This window comes from Enhydra lutris, unplaced genomic scaffold (assembly GCF_002288905.1).
Source record: "Enhydra lutris kenyoni isolate GAN:26980312 unplaced genomic scaffold, ASM228890v2 scaffoldscaffold3, whole genome shotgun sequence".
Classification (NCBI taxonomy): Eukaryota; Metazoa; Chordata; class Mammalia; order Carnivora; family Mustelidae; genus Enhydra; species Enhydra lutris.
The window spans coordinates 33,874,337-33,893,779 of record NW_019154087.1 but is presented as its reverse complement, the minus strand read 5'-3'; the positions used below and the strand labels follow the sequence as shown (position 1 = coordinate 33,893,779).

The 19,443-nt window shown below is 43.3% G+C and overlaps 1 protein-coding gene across 2 annotated transcripts in view; it reads right to left on the bottom strand.

The window, feature by feature from the left end:
• The window catches only part of LOC111155624 (unc-5 netrin receptor C), a 354,147-nt gene that overhangs the window by 12,648 nt on the left and 322,056 nt on the right, over positions 1-19,443 (bottom strand). For both annotated transcript variants that reach the window (XM_022515897.1, XM_022515904.1), the window contains 2 exons: positions 16,472-16,640; positions 13,293-13,526 (listed from right to left, as the gene is read on the bottom strand). In XM_022515897.1, coding sequence (XP_022371605.1) covers positions 13,293-13,526; positions 16,472-16,640 — 403 coding nt within the window. The remainder of the gene's footprint in view (positions 1-13,292; positions 13,527-16,471; positions 16,641-19,443) is intronic.

The window sequence follows — 19,443 nt, the reverse complement described above, 5'->3', positions numbered from 1 at the left end:
TGCCTATTGGCCATGACCTTGAAGTCAAGAAATCTAATACCACATTTGAATGAGGAGTCTGGGTGGGAGTCAGCCCAAGAATAGGACTCAGTTCTTGGTTTCTTCGGCATTCACCTCCGAAGGCATAATTAAGAGTTCTCACCAATGGGGAAAGATGGCGTTGGCTTGAGCCTTTTTTGAAAGTACCAAGTAAAATGCCATTTTATTTTATTTTATATTATTGTATTTTTTATTTTAAAGATTTAAAGATTTACTTATTTATTTTAGAGAAAGAGAGTGGAGGTAGGGAGGGGCAGAGGGAGAGAGAATCCCAAGTAGACTGCCTGCTGATCATGGAGCCAGACAACGGGCTTGATCTCATAACCCCGAGATCATGACTTGAGCCAAAATCAAGAGTTGGAAGCTTAACTGACTGAGCCACCCAGGCACCACAGTAAGATGCCATTTATTTTAAAGATAATGGAGCTAGAGAACACATCTCCATAGTCTTAAGCTCTCTGTTTTTCCATCAACCAGGAATGACACAAAGTGGCTGCACAGAGCTAGGAGAACCTAACTTTTTTGTCCCCTTTGATTAGACACGAACCCTGGTGAAAGATAAACTGCCCATTGGGATGTACCCATGCTTACAGCCGAGGTCCCGCTCCAAACATATCTGACTGCAAATGCCTATCGGTCCAAAAATTGAGCGTGCGTTTTATGCTTCTTTATAAATGATATAGTAACATGTCAGTAAATTACTGTATTACATTATAAAATACACATAAGGTTAAAAGGATAAGCCAAGATGAATAAACACACAAGTACTATTATCTTTTTGGCCCCCAAAGTTCATTGGGCCTGGGGTGTGTGAGGCCATTTTCGAGACACTGACTTGGGCAGATGTCTTTTCACTGCTAGCTCTGGGAGAAATCAGCCCTCGAATAAGTGATTCAGTAAGAAGAATCCTTACCAAACTTAAATTTAATGTTCTTCCTGAGAAGTGGCAACAGATCTCACACCCAGGGTGTTCGACTTCAAGGAAACATAACAAAATAAAGGAGGAGACCATAGCCAAACCACAAATTAAAAATATCAAAGTGAATTAAAGATATTGTAAGTGATAAATAAAACACTTCCTTGGAAACTACAACCATCTAAAAGTACACAAGTCAGAGATGACTTGACACATACAGCAAACCCACATACAGGTTTGAGCTTCACGTGTTCTCTTACACACTAGGTTTTTCCGACAAGGATAGGACATGACTGCAAATGTATTTGCTCTTCCTGACAATTTTCTTTTCTTTTCTTTTCTTTAAAGATTTTATTTATTTATTTGACAGACAGAGATCACAAGTGGGCAGAGAGGCAGGCAGAGAGAGAGGAGGAAGCAGGCTCCCTGCTGAGCAGAGAGCCTGATGCGGGGCTCGATCCCAGGACCCTGGGATCATGACCTGAGCTGAAGGCAGAGGCTTTAACCCACTGAGCCACCCAGGTGCCCCCCTGACAATTTTCTTAATAGCATTTTCTTTTCTTTAGCTTACTTTATGGTAAGAACACCGTGCAAAATACATACAACATACAACACGTGTTAATTGGCTATTTATGTCATTGGTAAGGTTTTCAGTCCACAGGAAGCTATTAGTAGTCAAGTTTTTGGGAAGTCAGAAGTTATATGCAGATTTTCAACTGCCTGGGGGTTCAGTGCCTATAACTCCCACAGTGTTCAAGGGGCAACTATATAAATCTTACATTAGAAGAAAGAAGAAGCAAGCCCACTTGACACACTAGTCGTGCTTGTGCCCTGTATTGTTACGTTTTTCACTGTCATAATCTCAGACATGTTATAACAGACCCCACTTAAAAATATGCTGTAACTTATATTTCAAAAGTCTTGATTTTCTGAATTCCTTCAGCATGAAATCATTTTATTATACATATGATACACAGAAGGAAAAGGACATAAAAATAACAAACGTATGAATCAATAGGATATAGCTTTACAGTTAAATACTTTCGTCTCCTTAATCTTCCTGAGAGCATTCATTCAACATCAGTAAAAGGCACATGGCCTGCTGGAAACCGTGTCAAGCTCTGGGGTACGAGCCCCCAACCCTGCCTCATACTCCTCAGGGAGGGGAGATCGCCATGTAAACATGTGACCCCAACATTGCACTCAGCCCCAAGACAGCTTCCAGACAGCTGCTTTTGGATCACACAGTTAGGAAATATCATGAACTTTATGAGAGAATAAGAACAAAATATATTTAAGTCAAAGGATTTAGTTAGACTTCAGAAAAATGTAGTGATCTTGGAAAGAAATGCTGTCATAGGAATTAGGATCATCTAGGCTCTTTGTTCTCAGAAATATAAATGTTACCTTCCTTTGCAAAGGTTGTCCTCCCTCTTGGCAGGTTTCCCCCCTCAGGGTTCTGTTTGGTTCTGGGTGACTCTACCTGGGTGACTGGTTGGTTCTGGGTGACTCTATTGTTTGGTTCTGGGTGACTCTGCTTTGATGAGCTTGCTCTGTTTCTGCGAGAAGGGGTCGCTTTCTGACTTCCTTTGTCACGCTGGTCTTCACCCCTGTACTGAGCAGAGAGCCTGATGCGGGGCTCGATCCCAGGACCCTGGGATCATGACCTGAGCTGAAGGCAGAGGCTTTAACCCACTGAGCCACCCAGGTGCCCCCCTGACAATTTTCTTAATAGCATTTTCTTTTCTTTAGCTTACTTTATGGTAAGAACACCGTGCAAAATACATACAACATACAACACGTGTTAATTGGCTATTTATGTCATTGGTAAGGTTTTCAGTCCACAGGAAGCTATTAGTAGTCAAGTTTTTGGGAAGTCAGAAGTTATATGCAGATTTTCAACTGCCTGGGGGTTCAGTGCCTATAACTCCCACAGTGTTCAAGGGGCAACTATATAAATCTTACATTAGAAGAAAGAAGAAGCAAGCCCACTTGACACACTAGTCGTGCTTGTGCCCTGTATTGTTACGTTTTTCACTGTCATAATCTCAGACATGTTATAACAGACCCCACTTAAAAATATGCTGTAACTTATATTTCAAAAGTCTTGATTTTCTGAATTCCTTCAGCATGAAATCATTTTATTATACATATGATACACAGAAGGAAAAGGACATAAAAATAACAAACGTATGAATCAATAGGATATAGCTTTACAGTTAAATACTTTCGTCTCCTTAATCTTCCTGAGAGCATTCATTCAACATCAGTAAAAGGCACATGGCCTGCTGGAAACCGTGTCAAGCTCTGGGGTACGAGCCCCCAACCCTGCCTCATACTCCTCAGGGAGGGGAGATCGCCATGTAAACATGTGACCCCAACATTGCACTCAGCCCCAAGACAGCTTCCAGACAGCTGCTTTTGGATCACACAGTTAGGAAATATCATGAACTTTATGAGAGAATAAGAACAAAATATATTTAAGTCAAAGGATTTAGTTAGACTTCAGAAAAATGTAGTGATCTTGGAAAGAAATGCTGTCATAGGAATTAGGATCATCTAGGCTCTTTGTTCTCAGAAATATAAATGTTACCTTCCTTTGCAAAGGTTGTCCTCCCTCTTGGCAGGTTTCCCCCCTCAGGGTTCTGTTTGGTTCTGGGTGACTCTACCTGGGTGACTGGTTGGTTCTGGGTGACTCTATTGTTTGGTTCTGGGTGACTCTGCTTTGATGAGCTTGCTCTGTTTCTGCGAGAAGGGGTCGCTTTCTGACTTCCTTTGTCACGCTGGTCTTCACCCCTGTAACTTAACCTTGAGAAGACTCTCTCAGGAGTCAGTTATTGGCAGAGGTGGGAACACACGCCAGTCCCCAGTCACAGAGTCACCAGGAGCAGGCCCCTGTGTGTGTGAGTCTGATGCCAGGACCCAAGCAATCCTGCAGGATGGCTGCTTCCCCAGCCCACTTAACCTTGAGAAGACTCTCTCAGGAGTCAGTTATTGGCAGAGGTGGGAACACACGCCAGTCCCCAGTCACAGAGTCACCAGGAGCAGGCCCCTGTGTGTGTGAGTCTGATGCCAGGACCCAAGCAATCCTGCAGGATGGCTGCTTCCCCAGCCCAGTGGCTGCCCAGTGCAGGCTCTTCAGTGGCCCTGAGTGAGAGCTGTATTGATTCAGGGGGCCTGTGAGGGATCGCTTGAAAGGCAGGGACAAGAGATTCCACAGTAGAAACAAGCGGCTTTCACAATAACCAATTAAACCAAGACATTATCCATGCCAAGCCATTAGCCTGGGCCACTTAAGAGCCACAATAAATCTGAACTGTTTTAAAGGCCTGTGTGAATGTACAGAGGGAGCACCACTGGCCAGTACCCAGATCTCTCCCAGGCTCTTAGCCCAGAGGATCAGCTCTCATGAAGGCAGCCCAGGATAAGGTGAGTGACAGGAGCCTTACAGCTCCCACACTCTGGTCTTCCTAAGCCCAGAATTTTTCATGCTGCTTTACTTCGGGGGTTAGATCCCTTCTACTTCAGGGCAGCTGGAGTGTCAGTCTCCCAGCTAGTGCACGGGAGAGCCCCCGGAGCAACACAGATGCTGGCGGAGATGCTCAGGGCGCAGGTTTCAGAATGCAAGAAGTCTCTGCCTGAGGGGACACTGTGCCAGGGAGTGTGTGAAGCCCTGGCCTGTTCTCCACGCTCTGTGCTCACCCTCCTTCTGCTCAAGAACCTGCCTCCTCTCTTCCCTCTCTTTTCTGAACCATATGGCCTCCTTGGTTGCAGGCACTTGTTTTAGCTTCCAGCTCCTCAAGGAGCGCTCATTCCATTTGTGGGTTACTAGCTTTTAGCCTTCTCCTCCTCAAGCCCCTTCATTTTCCTCACTGCCCTCCCAGCAATTCTTTCCTGTCCTTATGAGAAATCTTATCAGCTAGAGAAGGGAGGAAACAAATGATTAAACTCGAATCTCATGTAATGCATTAAGATTTCTTCTGGAAGAGAAGGCTGGAAGGAGGTTAAATCAAGGCTTGTTTTACGTTGTCTGGCTTTGTTCTCTGCATCGTGTGGATGTGATTTGTCTGTTCACTCTTTATTCCTGACGGAAACACATAGCCCCAATTCGGCCAGCCATATTGAGGGCTGCCAGGGAGCCTGGGGCCAGCATTGGGAACCTAAGCTTTGTGATCCAGAGCTTTTCAGCCTGGGGACAGCTGGACGGAGAGGGACCCACACTCCACGCTCTGAGCCCGGTGCTGGACCAGACACTGGAGACCGAATTGCACAGTTCACACCCTGAGCCGCACCTTCACACGCTTCTACCACACGGGCCAGGGGTCTCAAGAGCCCAAACCAGGCGACATTCAGCCTGCCACACATGCTTCAAAAGACCAGCCCTCAAGTGTTGTGCTGGCTTAGTTTAAAAGAAATCGCATCTTCATTCCGTCTTTATGGAACCTGCCTTACTCCTGTTCATTCTTTAATTCCATGCCGAGACCTGCCCTTGTCACTGGGGATGAGAAATTTCTGTTTTTGCTGCCAAGGCTCTCTGTGGCTCTCACAGCTGTGGGCCTGCATGCTTCCCAAACAGAGGCCACAGAGAGCGACTGTCCTTCTCTGCTGGTCCCTGCCAGCTCTTCAGCCAAGCTACTCTCCGTTCTTGCCAGTTGACTCCCCTCCTCTGGCCACAGGGCCCGGAGGCCAGCCCTCGGCCACCTCTGCCACCTGCTCGGGACACCACCACTGGCTCTGCTACCTCTTCTTCCTGTGCTCACACCGGGGTGCTGTGCTCTCCTCGCTGAGTGTGTCTGCCGTGCTCCATCCCTCATGATAAAAAGGCTGGACTCTGGGGACTGTGGGCAAACATTCCCCATCGAGTCACCTGGTTTCCAGGGCTCTGCCTGCTGCTCCCACAGCTGCCACCGCCACCGATGCTCGGTCTGAGCTGCCATGTCTGGCCTGCCTGTTCAGGGTGCTTTGTGACATGTTTAAAGCAAAATGGCAAAGGGGGGGCACTTGAGGAAGCAGCTGTGTCACCTGTCCACCTCTGAGCATACTTCTGAAGAAAAGATGATCTCTCACATCTCTGGAATTAGGAATAGGGCTTTTGAGGTTGTTCTAGAACCTCTGAAGCCATCTTGTTTTACTTTTCATCACTGAACTTGCCATTTTTAAATTTCTACATTAGTTTCTAATTTTGCCATAAGAAATTATCATAGGCTTCATGACTTCAAACAACTTACATTTATTACCTTACAGTTGTGTAGATCAAAAGTCTGATCCCGGTCCCACCGAGGTAAAGTCAAGGTGTTGTTAGGGCTGCCTTCCTTTTTGGAAGTTCTAGGGGAGAATTTGCTCTTCTGTCTTTCCCATCTTCCAGAGGTTGACTACATTCTTGGGCTCAGTGTCCCCTTCCTCCATCTTCAAAGTCAGCAATGGCACATCTCTCTGGTCTCTCTCCCATGGTCATGGCTCCCTGGACTACAGCTGAGAGAAGTTCTCCACTTTCACACACCATGTAATTACATTAGACCCACCCAGAAAACCCAGGATAATCTCTTCATCTCGAGGCTCATACCCTTAATCATATCTGCAAAGTCCCTTTTGCCATGTAAGGTAAGATATTTGGAGGTTCTGAACATTGAGTACAGATAATTTTGGGGGGCCTCTATACTGCCTACCACAACTTTTATTTTTTTTCCTCTCTTTTCCTTCTCTCTCAGAAAATAAGCTCAACATGGCAGGTCATTTCCAAAATATATGGTAGGGTCAGGGCCAAGACTCATGAGAAGGTAATAAAGATTCAGTTTAAGTTTAGATTCACCAAGAAGATCCCTGTCCCCATATGGCTGACCAAATACCCTGCCCACAAACCTGAAACTCACCTCACAATTAGATCACAACTAGATTTAGTGTCCTCATTGAGCCATTATCCTCAAAATGCCGTTCTATCTAAATGTCTATCTAGGAATAAGGAACATCATCAAATGCTGTTTGTGCTAGGAAATTTAATAACTTTAATCTCCTTGAATCGTCTAAGGGTCTCTGATGTAGACCAAAGGACTGTTAGTCAAAGAGGTCAAGTTCAATGACCAGAGCCACCGACCTGAGGAGGGGCAGAACTAATCGCATTAAGCAGCCTACTCCAAGCTTCCCTACCACACCATACTTCGTCCCACACACTCAGCAGAAGGATAAGGGAAACACATTTGCAATCTTTAACACACTCTTTGGTGTCGTCCAATACTTGTGTTACACGTACAAATATATTAACTTAATTGCAGAGACCAGCATCCTGAAATTATAAAACACAGGTCAAGCTAGTTTTGAGGCTGTTTGAGGGAACTGAAAAAAAAGATAAGGCTAATGGGGCCAATTTAAGAGAAGGCCAGCCTTCACAAACCTGGAAGAGGCAGGCTGGAGGTGCTCTGGGTTCTGTGGGGTCACAGCTGCCATGCAAGGGGCGTCAGAAGGACAATGGGAAGTATTAGCAGCAGGAAGAAGACAAAAGCTTCTCCAGGCTACCTGCGACCTTCCGCGACTGCAGCCCAAGAGACAGTATCGCACAGCTCTCAAGGAGACCTCCCGCTTCTTCTCATTTTCAGCATTTCTTTCATTTTCTCTTCTTTCCCACATAATATGATCTTTCACGGAATTTCTATACTCTAGACCGCAGCCTGAATTAGGGTACGTGAAAGCTGAAGAAATCCAAAGAAGGCCCTTCTCCATGCCAAATGACTACACGAAGAGAGCCAGCTTATGTTAATTTACATATTCAGTTCCTATCATATGTACATTTGTCAGCAATTCAATAAACATCACATGCTGTCTGTAATGTATGCAAATAACTCTTCTTTTAAGTTCTGAATCTCAGGGTTTATGATGAACCTATTTATTACAAAAGGAAAATCTCAGAAACTGTACCCTCAGGATAGCGGGACAGAAATGCCTTATTTCCACGTAGATGTCTGTTTCTCCCTGGGTGTTTCAAGACTTACTGAAATATAATCTTGTTCTGTGCTAATTTCTGGTCTTTTTATATTAGGATTTAAGTTTTTGCAAATAACGAGAGAACACCAGTATTATTACTTTAATCGCCTGAAGAGGTGGGAAGCAGAAAAACTGATTTTTAAGGATTTTATTTATTTGAGAGGGAGAGTGAGTGGGAGAGAGAGGAAGAGAGAGAGAGAGTGCGAACATGGGTAGGGGAGGAGTTGAGAGAGAGGGAGAAGCACACTCCCTGACCAGCAGGGAGCCCGATGTGGGGTACAATCCCAGGACCCCAGGATCATGACCCGAGGTGAAGGCAGACGCTTAACCGACTGAGCCACCCAGGCATCCCCAAAACTCTGATCTTCAATCCAACTTCGTTTTTACAATAGATGGGACCTCTCTGTGTGAGCCAAGAATGGCCTCTGAACTGTTTTTACAATCCCTACCAATCTCTATCTCTCTGTGTGAACTTCCCCTCACTGCTCCCGCTGGTCCTTCAAGCACTTGCATGGGAGAAAAACCCACCCAAAAGGCAGATGAAAGAACCCACTGTCTCCCAGTAGCCTTGACTTTTATTCTAAAACTCACCTCTGGCATCCTAATTCTCAGCAATTCTTCTCAACTCTTAAACACAGCTTTTAAGTTTCAGGTGACCATTTTTGCCTGCAGGCTTAACAAAACTCAGAGAAAGTGTCCTCAGGGCTGCCAAACTCAAAGAGCTGGGTGGGAAGATGAAAGGATGTACCCGGTTTGCTTGAGACTGACTGATGGGGTGGTCTCCTTTTTTTTTCCCCCTCCCCATCCACATGGACACTGTAAGCTCATATGATTAAAAAGTGGGAATTAATATTCTCAATATGTTCACTTCCAGACACTGGGCCACAGGTTTTTCCAGTAGCTCTGCAGACTATGTAATTCTGAACCTCTGAGAATGAGTGGCCCCCTGGGCTCCCCCTCTGCCCCAGTCCAACCTTCCGAGACGGTTTCCACAATTCCGAAGCAGTCCCCAGGACACAGTGGTAACTAAAAGAAAATATCAGGTCTGGGGAGGCCCACTTTTGGTCCTGTGCCATTTGCTGCTTGGAGATGGAGGGCTAGAGGAGCAGGATTAAAGCCCAAACAAGGAAGTAGAGTTCCTTTGCATCAGAGCCCAGAATGGCTGAGGAGAGGCTGAAAGAAAAGGTTTGAAGAGTAAAGGTCAGGAGCTAAGGGAGGGTCCCTCGAGTGGGCAGTAGGAGGCAGGTCACTGTGCAGCATGGAGGGGCTGCTGTATAAACAGGGATGTGGGGAGAGAGGAAGAGAACTGGAAGAAGCGCTCTGTGAGATCTGAGCCTTCGAGAAGGGATAAGTGGAAGGAGCGCAGAGAAGCAGGGGAGGCATAATTTAGGGCAGCTACCTTGAGAACAGAGGAGACTCAAGTAGACATTTATGATTTTCAGAGCAACTCAGCAACCTAGAAGTAGACCCAGAGGGCTTGTTCAGGGGCGGTCATCTTTAGCTGTGGAAATGAGAAAAACCTGCAGCAGCTCTAGCTGGCAAGAGATTTAGAGTAGAACTGAGTTCCCTGGAGATCTGGAGGAGAGCAGAGGAGGGTTTGTGGCAGGACATCAGGAAAGATTGAGGGAGGTCTTCCTTGAGAACCAAGGGTGGCCCGTGTGCCTTTTGTGAGTGAGAGATGAAAGGTCAGAAACGGGGAGCTTCACAGGTGGGGATCTTGGCAGGTGGAGATGCTAATGAGGGTGAAATCCCGAGCACATCTACACCAGCTGAAAGATAATGTGGGATGCTGTGAAGGTTACCAGAATAACTTGGGGCAAAGAACTGTGATTCATGGTGACTTTGAATCTGAGAGGATGATAGAAATAAAATAAGTAGAAAGAAAGACCCTGAGGCAGGTACTGCTGGGCTGGGGGTAGGCACTAGGGGATTCAGGACTAGGGAACTGAAATAGATCACGAATGGCAGAACAAAAGAACAAAAGAAGGGCAGTAGAAAAAGCCAGCCCTCCAGGTAGAACAATGCCCCAGAAGTGGTCTTGAAAAGGACTGGATCGGAACTCCTCCTCTTGGCCTTGGCATTAGCTCAAGGGAGTGGTCTTCATAGCAGGGACTGTGAGGAAGACCCCGTTACTCGGAAGATCCAGGTGCGGTTAATGTGAGTAGGTGAAGGAACGGTGGAGAGAGCGATTCAGGATATAGGGAAGTTTGTCCTTAGTAGGATTAAAGTTCCAGAAAGATCTGTGCAGGTGTTGAGGAGAACAGTTCTTAATCTTAGATGCACAAAAGAATAACCCAGGGAGTGCGCAAAGAAAAGCCCCAATACCCACACCAATTAGGTCAGAACCTTCGGGTTGGGAGCCCGGAGCAAGACTTTTTTTTTTTTTTTTTTTTTTTTTTTTTTGGAGCAAGTCTTTTTTGAAGCTTCTCCAACTGAGTCTTTTGTGCCGTGCTGGAGAACTACTGGTTCAGGAAGGATGAGAGTGGGGAGGTGGGAGCCAGTGGGCCCGAAGGAGGAAGAGGTGTTTGGAAAGGTCGTATTTATAGGTGATGGGTGTTAGAGAAGCAGGGAGATGGCAGAGACTGGTGGGGAGCCCTGGCAGGCAGGGTGCCAAGATGGCAGAATTCAGGTAAGAAAGAGTCTTTCTAAAAACCAGCCCCAAGGTTCCAATTCAAGTATGGATGTTAGGCAGCATTTCTGGGACCGAACTAATTGTCTCTTCAGTATGTCGGCTAGACCGTTTACCTATAACTAGGATTTTGGTATTTTTACATTATTAAAAGGCCATGAGGTGCAGGAAAGCCTTATCCATTATTCATATTTGTTTCAGGCTAAGTGCTGGATCCCCAGATGCTGAGAATTTATGTCTATTTGGAAAGCACTGACCATGATGCAAACTGCTCCTGGGTTGTGTTTACTGCTTAAACCTGTTTGTCAATCTTTCTCGGTGTTGACCATTTGCATTTCTTTTCACCAATTAAAACAATTAAAATTATTTTATTGAATTACTACCTTTTCTTGCACAGATTTGTGTGTTTCTCTTGGGAAAAAAGGTCGAGAGTGCCTAAGTATGAGAACTATGTGAATGAATATAAAATACGTGTTTCAAACATTTCAAATATAATGTAGAGCTCCAAAGTGTGCTTTTTACAATGATTTTTCTTGGAATGGTTAAAAGATTTGCCTTAATCAGATCCCACAGCTCCACTACAAATACAGTTTTCCCTATGCAGAATTTAAGCCTAGGATGATTTCTACCCTGACAGGGCCTTAGAAGCAGCACATCTGCAAGGAATATAAAAGAAAGAACCATAAGCTTGACACTACAGCTGTGCGTTCCCATCATTTATTCAACATCACAAACTCTTACAAGGTCACCCATCAAAAACAGATCCTGTGTCTCATCCCCTCTGTGGACCCAACCTGCAGCACTCTGCTTTCATGACCCAGAACTACTTTCTGGATGGAAATTCCAGAAGGAAATACTTTGATGTGTAGAAAAAAATTCTTCCCTTGGCTTCCTTGACACATTTTTTCTTCCATGTCTCCTCTTCCTCCTCTGGGTGCTCATCCTTCTATGGCTCCCTCTGCTGGCTGCCCTTGCTCACCCCCTGCAAAGGCAGGGCTCCCCATTGTCCCCTGCGTTTAGGGTGTGGCTCTTCCAGCAACTCACATTACAGAGGGGCAGTGGGGAGGATCTAGCCTGCAGCCAGTTGCCTGGGCTTCAAGCCTGTTTTCTCCATTCAACGGTTGTGTGCCCTAGAGCAATTTACTTAATTTTTCTTTGCCCTGAATTGAACATCTGAAAAATGGGGTTAATGGTATCTTACAGGGTTGCCATAAAGATTAAATGAGTTAATAAGCATTTAGAATCGTGCCCAGTGCATAGGAAGTTCTTGGTAATGCTTGTTATTTTCAACAAGGTTGCTTGTCTTATCCCTCTGCTCTCCGTTGATAGTCTCCCTGATCACAGGGATGACATATATCAATATTACATCATTCATTCCTGAGTCTCTACTTCAGGATCTGCTCTCTGTCCAGAAAGCCACACCTGGATTTCTAACTGTCCCTGGGCATCGTGGTCCTGATGTCTAAGGCAAAACTCTGGCTTGATATTTCTCAAAGCGAAGTCACCATGTCCACACCCTAGAGCTACCTGCCCCTAAGCGTGCTGCTGTTACTTAGAACCACCTCCGATCTTCTGCTCCGCCCATGCAGAGTGGGTCACCAGGTCCCACGGGAGTTCCTATAGGTCCTTCCACAACTCATTCCCTTCTTCTCACTCCTCCATCCTCCACCCAGATCTACCACACTTTTCTTCTTGATGCTATGTTTTCACTGATGTCAGACTAATATTTCCAATGTAGATTTCCAATCACATCTTTCATTGGTTGTAATCTGTCTACTGGCTCTCCAGTAACTCAAGATGCTGAGTCTCAACTCCTCTCTCTGGCAGTTGAGGTTCACTCAATAAAACTCCTATGTATCATTCTGGGCTTCCCGGAAATAGTATGCTCATATGAAGTCTGTATTTACTGTTCCCTCTGTGTTTCTTCCCACTGTTCTCTTCACCTTGATATTTTGTATTTTTTTCTCATGATGCTGGTCAAACCCTCCCTTTCGTTTGGGCCAATTTCAAATATCAGCTCTTTTCCACATGTCCTGAAAATAATATTATGCCCCCACCTCTCCTGAACTGCCTCCCGTAGAACTTTGCATTCATCTCTAGCATTTATCGGACTCTGACTTGTCTCCCCGTCCTTGGCATACTTCTTTTATTCCTCCTTCTAGATTATAACTTCTTCAAAGGCACTATATCCTTTAAAGCTTCAAATGGGATAAAATGAATCGCAATAATAGCACCAGGAATTAAGCTCATTTATTCTGCAAAGCAGCAGCCTGTTGTCAAATGCTAACCCTCTTCCTCACAGTCCTCATAAAAAGAATGGGAAAGCATATAAATGAAGTGGCACACAAGAGGAACATACAGTGTGAGCAATTATGCCAATTCCTTTTATAGGAAGCACACAGCTGAGATAAACATGGAAGCACATTATTTACCATCCACATCTCGTTGCCAAATTCTTCTACTTCTTCTAAATTTTTCATTAAAGGAAATCAAGGAAGGTAAACAAAAGTAGCCCTTGGGAGGAATCAGCACAACGGAAACCACTCATTTATCAGCATGGCCTAAGAGAAATGTCTTTTTTTTTTTCCCCCAACTGCATCTTTTGGGGCTAGACGCTTTGGGGTTCACGCATTGGGCGTGCACACACACACCCCTTCTCTGGGTGTGCTCCACCACACCACATGTTGGCTTTGGTGTGAAGGGAGAGGAGGAGGTTTGGCAGGAGCGACGTACCTTCAGGGCATCCTGCGTATCGTCCAGACAGTAGACTCGAACACTGTACTCCAGAGAGGAGCAGCAAAGTGGCCCGAAGATGGCCAGCTTCAGGCGCTTCGCAGCAGCTTTGGTGGTGGACTGCCCGACCAGGGCATAGGTGCTAAGGTTCTCTGTGAGGAGGTGGCAAGCCTCTGCATCCAGCTGAATGTAGCAGGGGGTGGTGAAGTTCTCCTCCCCAACCACCACCACATCCTGAAGGAGAGGATGAAAGGAGCCGTGACTGAGCCACTGCGGGTCCCGCTGGCCGCCATAATGGCAGCCAGGCAGACACAGCAGCATCTCTTCTGCAAATGATCATCCTTTTCCCTGAATTTTTTTTCCTTTCTTCGGCTTTATTATACCCTATTTCCATTCTTAATCATTGTCTCCCTTGCCCTTACCTTCATATGGCTAATTTTTATTTAGATGTCCCCTATTTAGCATTTTTTTTTCCATCTGACAGTCTACGTTACTGGAATCGACATAAAATTCCAAAAGAAATTCATGAATTATCCTCTTAATTTCAGTGCACCTGAGTTTATTACCGATCTCTGAGAATTTAATGTTTTAATCTCTAAGGGTCTGACTGAATCTAGAAGTATTGTTTTATTTCAATGTCATTATAGAGTAGTAAGTTTTCCCTAAAAATCTAGGGGTTCAAAAAGGTTTAGAGAAATTAAGGAATTATGCAACACCATTTTACTCTGTTTTTCCAAACTCACCTGTCAATTACTTTTCAAAGCAGTGCACTGCTTTTTCTCAGTAATCTGGGCTGCTAGACCCTAGAGAAAGTACAATATAGCAAGCTCAATGCTTTTCTCTGGTAAAACAGCCTATCCTTTCAGCTTTTGAAAATATTTAGCAAGAAATAAAAATAAATGGAAGTGCTGAATATTGTTAAAATAGTCATAAATTCAACTAAGTTTTGATTTATGCAAATGGCTCAGGCCACAGAAGAAAATCATCTGAAAGGCCAAGTGTAGGACCTATAAACCAAGGGTCAAAATTCCGCATGCATCTCAGGGCAGCCAGGTAATAGGAACTTGTGAAGCAGGTAGGGCAGAATACAATAGGGAGTGGGGGAGACTGGGGCAAAGTGGAGCACAAGCCTGTCTAAAGAGCTCAGCCTCTATTGGGCTCAGCTCATCACAGTTATGCATACATGCCGACCCAGTGAGAAAACCACCCTGAATTTTTCAAGAGAAGCTGGAAGTTCACATTTTTCATGTGAAATTTTCCAACTTTTAATTAATTCAAATTTAAAAGAAAACTCCATGTGGGAGAAATAAAATACATGCGTGGGCCTGATTCTGCCTCCCCATTAGGCTACTTTCTCTCCACAGAGGCAGAAACTACATCTGTTTTGATTCCCACTGCAGCTCAGTGGGCCTGGCTCATGGGGAGCAAATAGCTATTTGTCAAAAAAAATGAATGAATGTGTCATCATAAATTGAGTCTCTGGGGCTGAACAAAGATATGAAAGAAGTTGCCACCTCGGGTGGTTGTTTATTAGCTAGGCCTTGCAACATCATCTGAACGATAGTGGGGGGGGGGTAATGCCATCCATGAAATCATTTCTTCAACTGTGTCTGTCCTCAAAGATGAAGCTCAAACCGCACTGGCAAAGAGAGAAAGAAACTCAGTACCTTCGGGTTTATTTTAGCCCAAAAGGACACCTGGAAATAAGTTTTTTTGTTTTGTTTTGTTTTGTTTTTCCCCTCCAGCAGGGTGAGGGCAAGCCTTGAAATGAATCCATGAAGCATGTCACAGAAAGCCCCCAGTAAGACATAGTAGAGAATAAAGATGCATCCTGTCCCTGCCATGGGTCTAGGAGTGCATTCTTAAGCATCGCCCTCTTCTACTCTTCTCATTTCTTTGTTTCATTTTGTTGTTGTTACTGTTATTATTACTGAAGTCCAGAAATAAGGTAATAGGGTATCAAGCAGAGTCTTGTGCAAACAATTTAGAATCACTTGAAATTAAGACTTTGGGATGTTTTCAAGATAAATCATTTCAAGTTTAAATGGACTGGAAGTGAGGTCTGGCTAAGTAAGTCTGGTCATAATCTAACATAAAGCATACACTTAGACTTTAGGTTTGGATTTTCAGTCCTCTGGCAAGGAGTGATCCCCTCATGTGGCCAAGAGAACATGTCCTTAAGAAGGAAATTATAGTAATCCCAGGGATGCCTTTCTAATTGTAATACTACTTTTTCCTATAATATTAAAGGCTTGACTCTTCATGTACATTTTTTTTCTAAAAATTTCTTTCCTAAAAGAAAAATACCTCAAGTAATCACAAAGTGTATAATATATAGGTTGGATGCTTTGTAATGATTACACGAAAATACAGGGGTAGTTTTCAAAACTATTAAACATTTTTTGATGAACATATTCCTGAAATATGCCTTCTTTGGAATATTCTAAAATGTAATGTTTAATTGGGCAATTTCCCACTTAAACAACAGATACTGTCTTTTCAAGGGATGACATGAAAATACGCAAGCTGGTTTTGTTTTTAGTTACTGGGTATAAAATCTTCATGGTAAATCTAACAAATTCTTTTGTTTGTAACTTCGGGTGCTAATTGAAGAATTCTGATGTGAAGAACAGGATCTGTTTAAGGCACTAGCCCTAAGAAGTTATGATGGCAATCGCCACAGACAGCCAAGACACCACAGGTGTTCTTCATTCTAGCAGAGCTTAGGAGAGGCACCCTTTCTGTTTTCCCAAGTTCAGTTCGGAAGAACTATATTCCCTGTATGCGTCTACAATGTCTACCATTTTCTGACCTAGGTGCAATGTTTTTCTACCTGCAAATTTCAAAAGTATATAGATGTTTCCTATCCTAAGACATAGCATGTATGTTCCAACAGGGACTTGTGTAAGACTCTCAAATATACTTTCCCCTAGGAGTTAGCAAATGCTTGACCACCATTTTCTTTGTGCCTACCCATCAGTAGATAGAGCATTCAGGAACCCATCTCTCTCCCTCCTTCCCTTCTTCTCATACACTCTCTTCCCCTCTCTCTCTTCTTTTGAGTGTAAGCTAAAATTCAATTCATGTTCTGCTTTCAAAATAAAAACCTTCCCATAATTATTCCAGTTTGTTTGCATGATTTTTTCTTGTGTTCCGTCTTTATCCTAATGGAAGCTCACCTCCCACTGTCCCTGTGCTGCCTGGTTCTTGAGCTGTATCTTCCAGTCTTCGGTATTGGGATCTGCGCAGTGATGCATAGTGAGAATAACAGGGCGGGTCAGCAGAGCTCCAGGAGGCCCACAGCTTACCACAGGGGTCAAGAGTGTCTGGGTGTCTTCCATGGGTGGCCTAGGAGAAGAGCAGAGATTGGCACCAGTGACATTTGCATAGCATCCACCTACTACATACTCATTGAGATTTTTAGATCTGAAGTTTTACAAATTGTTTCTTCTTGGGAGTTTTTAATGTTTTTTGCTTTTTAGTTTTTTTTTTTTTTTTTTTTTGGTTGGAGGGAGACAGAGAATTAAATGGGAAGACATGTCCTTTATACCAAGACTTTATTTAATCTTCATGACTGGAGATATTTATGGTAACAGTGAATCAGCCAGTATCTCTTTGATCTCCTTCCCCCAGACACAGGTCTGCCTCTGGTAATTTCCTCTGAATTCATGTACCAATACTTTTAGGATGGAACAAGAAGGAACAGAGTCCTTGGGAGATTATATAGCCATCTTTTTTGATAATACTTGCCACTGCTCTCACAGGGTTTTACATACTTTTATTTTTTTAGGACCTAACTTGAGAAATACTTCAAAAAAAAAAAAATCACTTCAGAGTAAGGACACCCTAGAGCTAAACTTCCAAATGACTTTCAGGAATAATCTAGGCTAGTAGAGCAGATTCATTCTTTCAAATATGACCAGAGAGAATATAGAACTGTATTCTATAGTTCTAGAATTTAAAATGAAATCTACTTGTATACTTCATACTCAGAGACTCTGGGTGGAAAGAACTTCAAAGATCTAAATTCCTTATTCCACATTTTTAAAAATTGTCTTAAGACCTTTCCCTAACATGAGTGTAATCAACAAACAAATGGAAAGATTAACCCAAGGTATCAGTTGATATGTGAGCAGTAGTTCCAAATTATTGAACGGATTGCTCAAAGTCTTACAGCTAACAAGTGCTAGCACTGGGACTAAAGCCAATGCCTTCTGAACAACAATACTCATAACTACTCTGTCAGAACAGTGTGGCTAAGAAATCTCGAACTCAGAGTTCCAGAGGAGGCAGGGCCCCTGGGGTCAGCAAGCACCACCGTCCATTCAAAGTAGGAGCCCCTCTACAATATGCTGACATATGGATAGTGCTTCAAACACATTCAAAATTGTACTCCATTCCTACTGAGGGTCATCTCATCTATTACGAATTCAAATCTACAGAAAGTTCTTAGGATAAATGCAATTTGCCTTCCTGACACTTCTCTTCACATATCCTTGGCCTACTTTCTCTCCACTTTGGCATCAGAGCTTTTCAAATATTTAGAAATTGTTATGATGCCTCTGAAAACTCTTCTTTATTTCAGACCAAATAGCCTCAATTTTTGAACTTCAACTAGAAAAGCATGGTTTCCAGGTATCTCCCCATATTTCTATCTTCACTTTTATATAGATGTCTGTTAGTATTCCAATGTCTTCACTAAACTGATGCATCTGGAATGAATATTATGCTTACATAGCCGGCCTAGTAGGACTACTATTTTCCTTGATTTGGAATATGTAGTTGTGTAAATGCCTCACCGAATTGTTGCCTTAGATTATCCTCAGTCAAGCAATTATTTATAAATATTATTGCAGGCTTCAGTTACATAGGAAGATGGAGATAATATGGTTAAGCATCTCCTTTATAAAATGAGGCAATGAAATCCCAAGAAGGTCAAGTAATTTGTTAAAGCTAACCACTCAGTGTATTCCTAACATGAAAGGCTCTTAGGCTAAGTCTATAGTTTTGCAGTTGCAGTGATGGTTTTTGAACCTATGTACAGAAATTTGTATTTAGCTATTTAATTTCACCTTAAGTTTCAGAGAAAATTTCAGGTCATTTATTTCTTTTTTTTTTTTAAAGATTTTATTTATTTATTTGACAGAGAGAGATCACAAGCAGGCAGAGAGGCAGGCAGAGAGAGAGGAGGAAGCAGGCTCCCTGCTGAGCAGAGAGCCCGATGCGGGGCTCGATCCCAGGACCCTGAGATCATGACCTGAGCCGAAGGCAGCGGCTTAACCCACTGAGCCACCCAGGCGCCCCAGGTCATTTATTTCTTAATGCTGTCTTTCTTCCAAATATTGGCCGAATATTCCAGTCTTTTAGCCACCATAAATCTAAAATGCCTGCCATTTATGGTCTCGTTCCAATCATTGATAGCATTGTAGTACAAAAATATGGCAAAGACCTTTTCAAAAATACTACTCGAAGACTCTCTCCAGTCTGACATCAATAATCTGAATTTGTTGGTTTAGCCAAATATAATACAGTTAAAAGATACATTGCCCGATTCACATCTTTCCATTTCATTCACATGGATATTATAGTGACATATCAAATTCCCTTATAATTGTGATGGTCACTTAAGAAGGGTTTTCCTCTAAGATTTTTTTCTTTGTTTATGGTTAATATATTAACTACTAAATAATCTAGAAGTTAGCTTATATCTATAGTTCACCCTAATTTAACACTCAATGAATGATGGCAGCTGTTATATATATATATATCTGCGTGTGCATATTTGGAAGACATATACTTGGAAGACAATTCTCCATGGATCTTTCATGTTTCTGTATGTCTTTTCAAGACAACTATATAGCAATCACCTTGGAAGATAAAGATACTACTTATCTTTACAGCAAATGGCAAACATGTCTACTTCCTATTATAAAAAACTCAAGTTCTCTAAGCTACAGGTCCTTCCTGGAATACAACCAATGAGTAGGTAGATGTCATGTGATTTTCTCTGCTTCACCGGTTTGAAACTGAGGTGTTGGGACTTGGCACAAAAATGGTAAAACTCTTGATTGTGCTACTGCTGTGAGTAACAAACTGTCCTTTGTCTCTGACCCAGGAGTCTTGTGTCATCTATCAACATCCACATAACTGT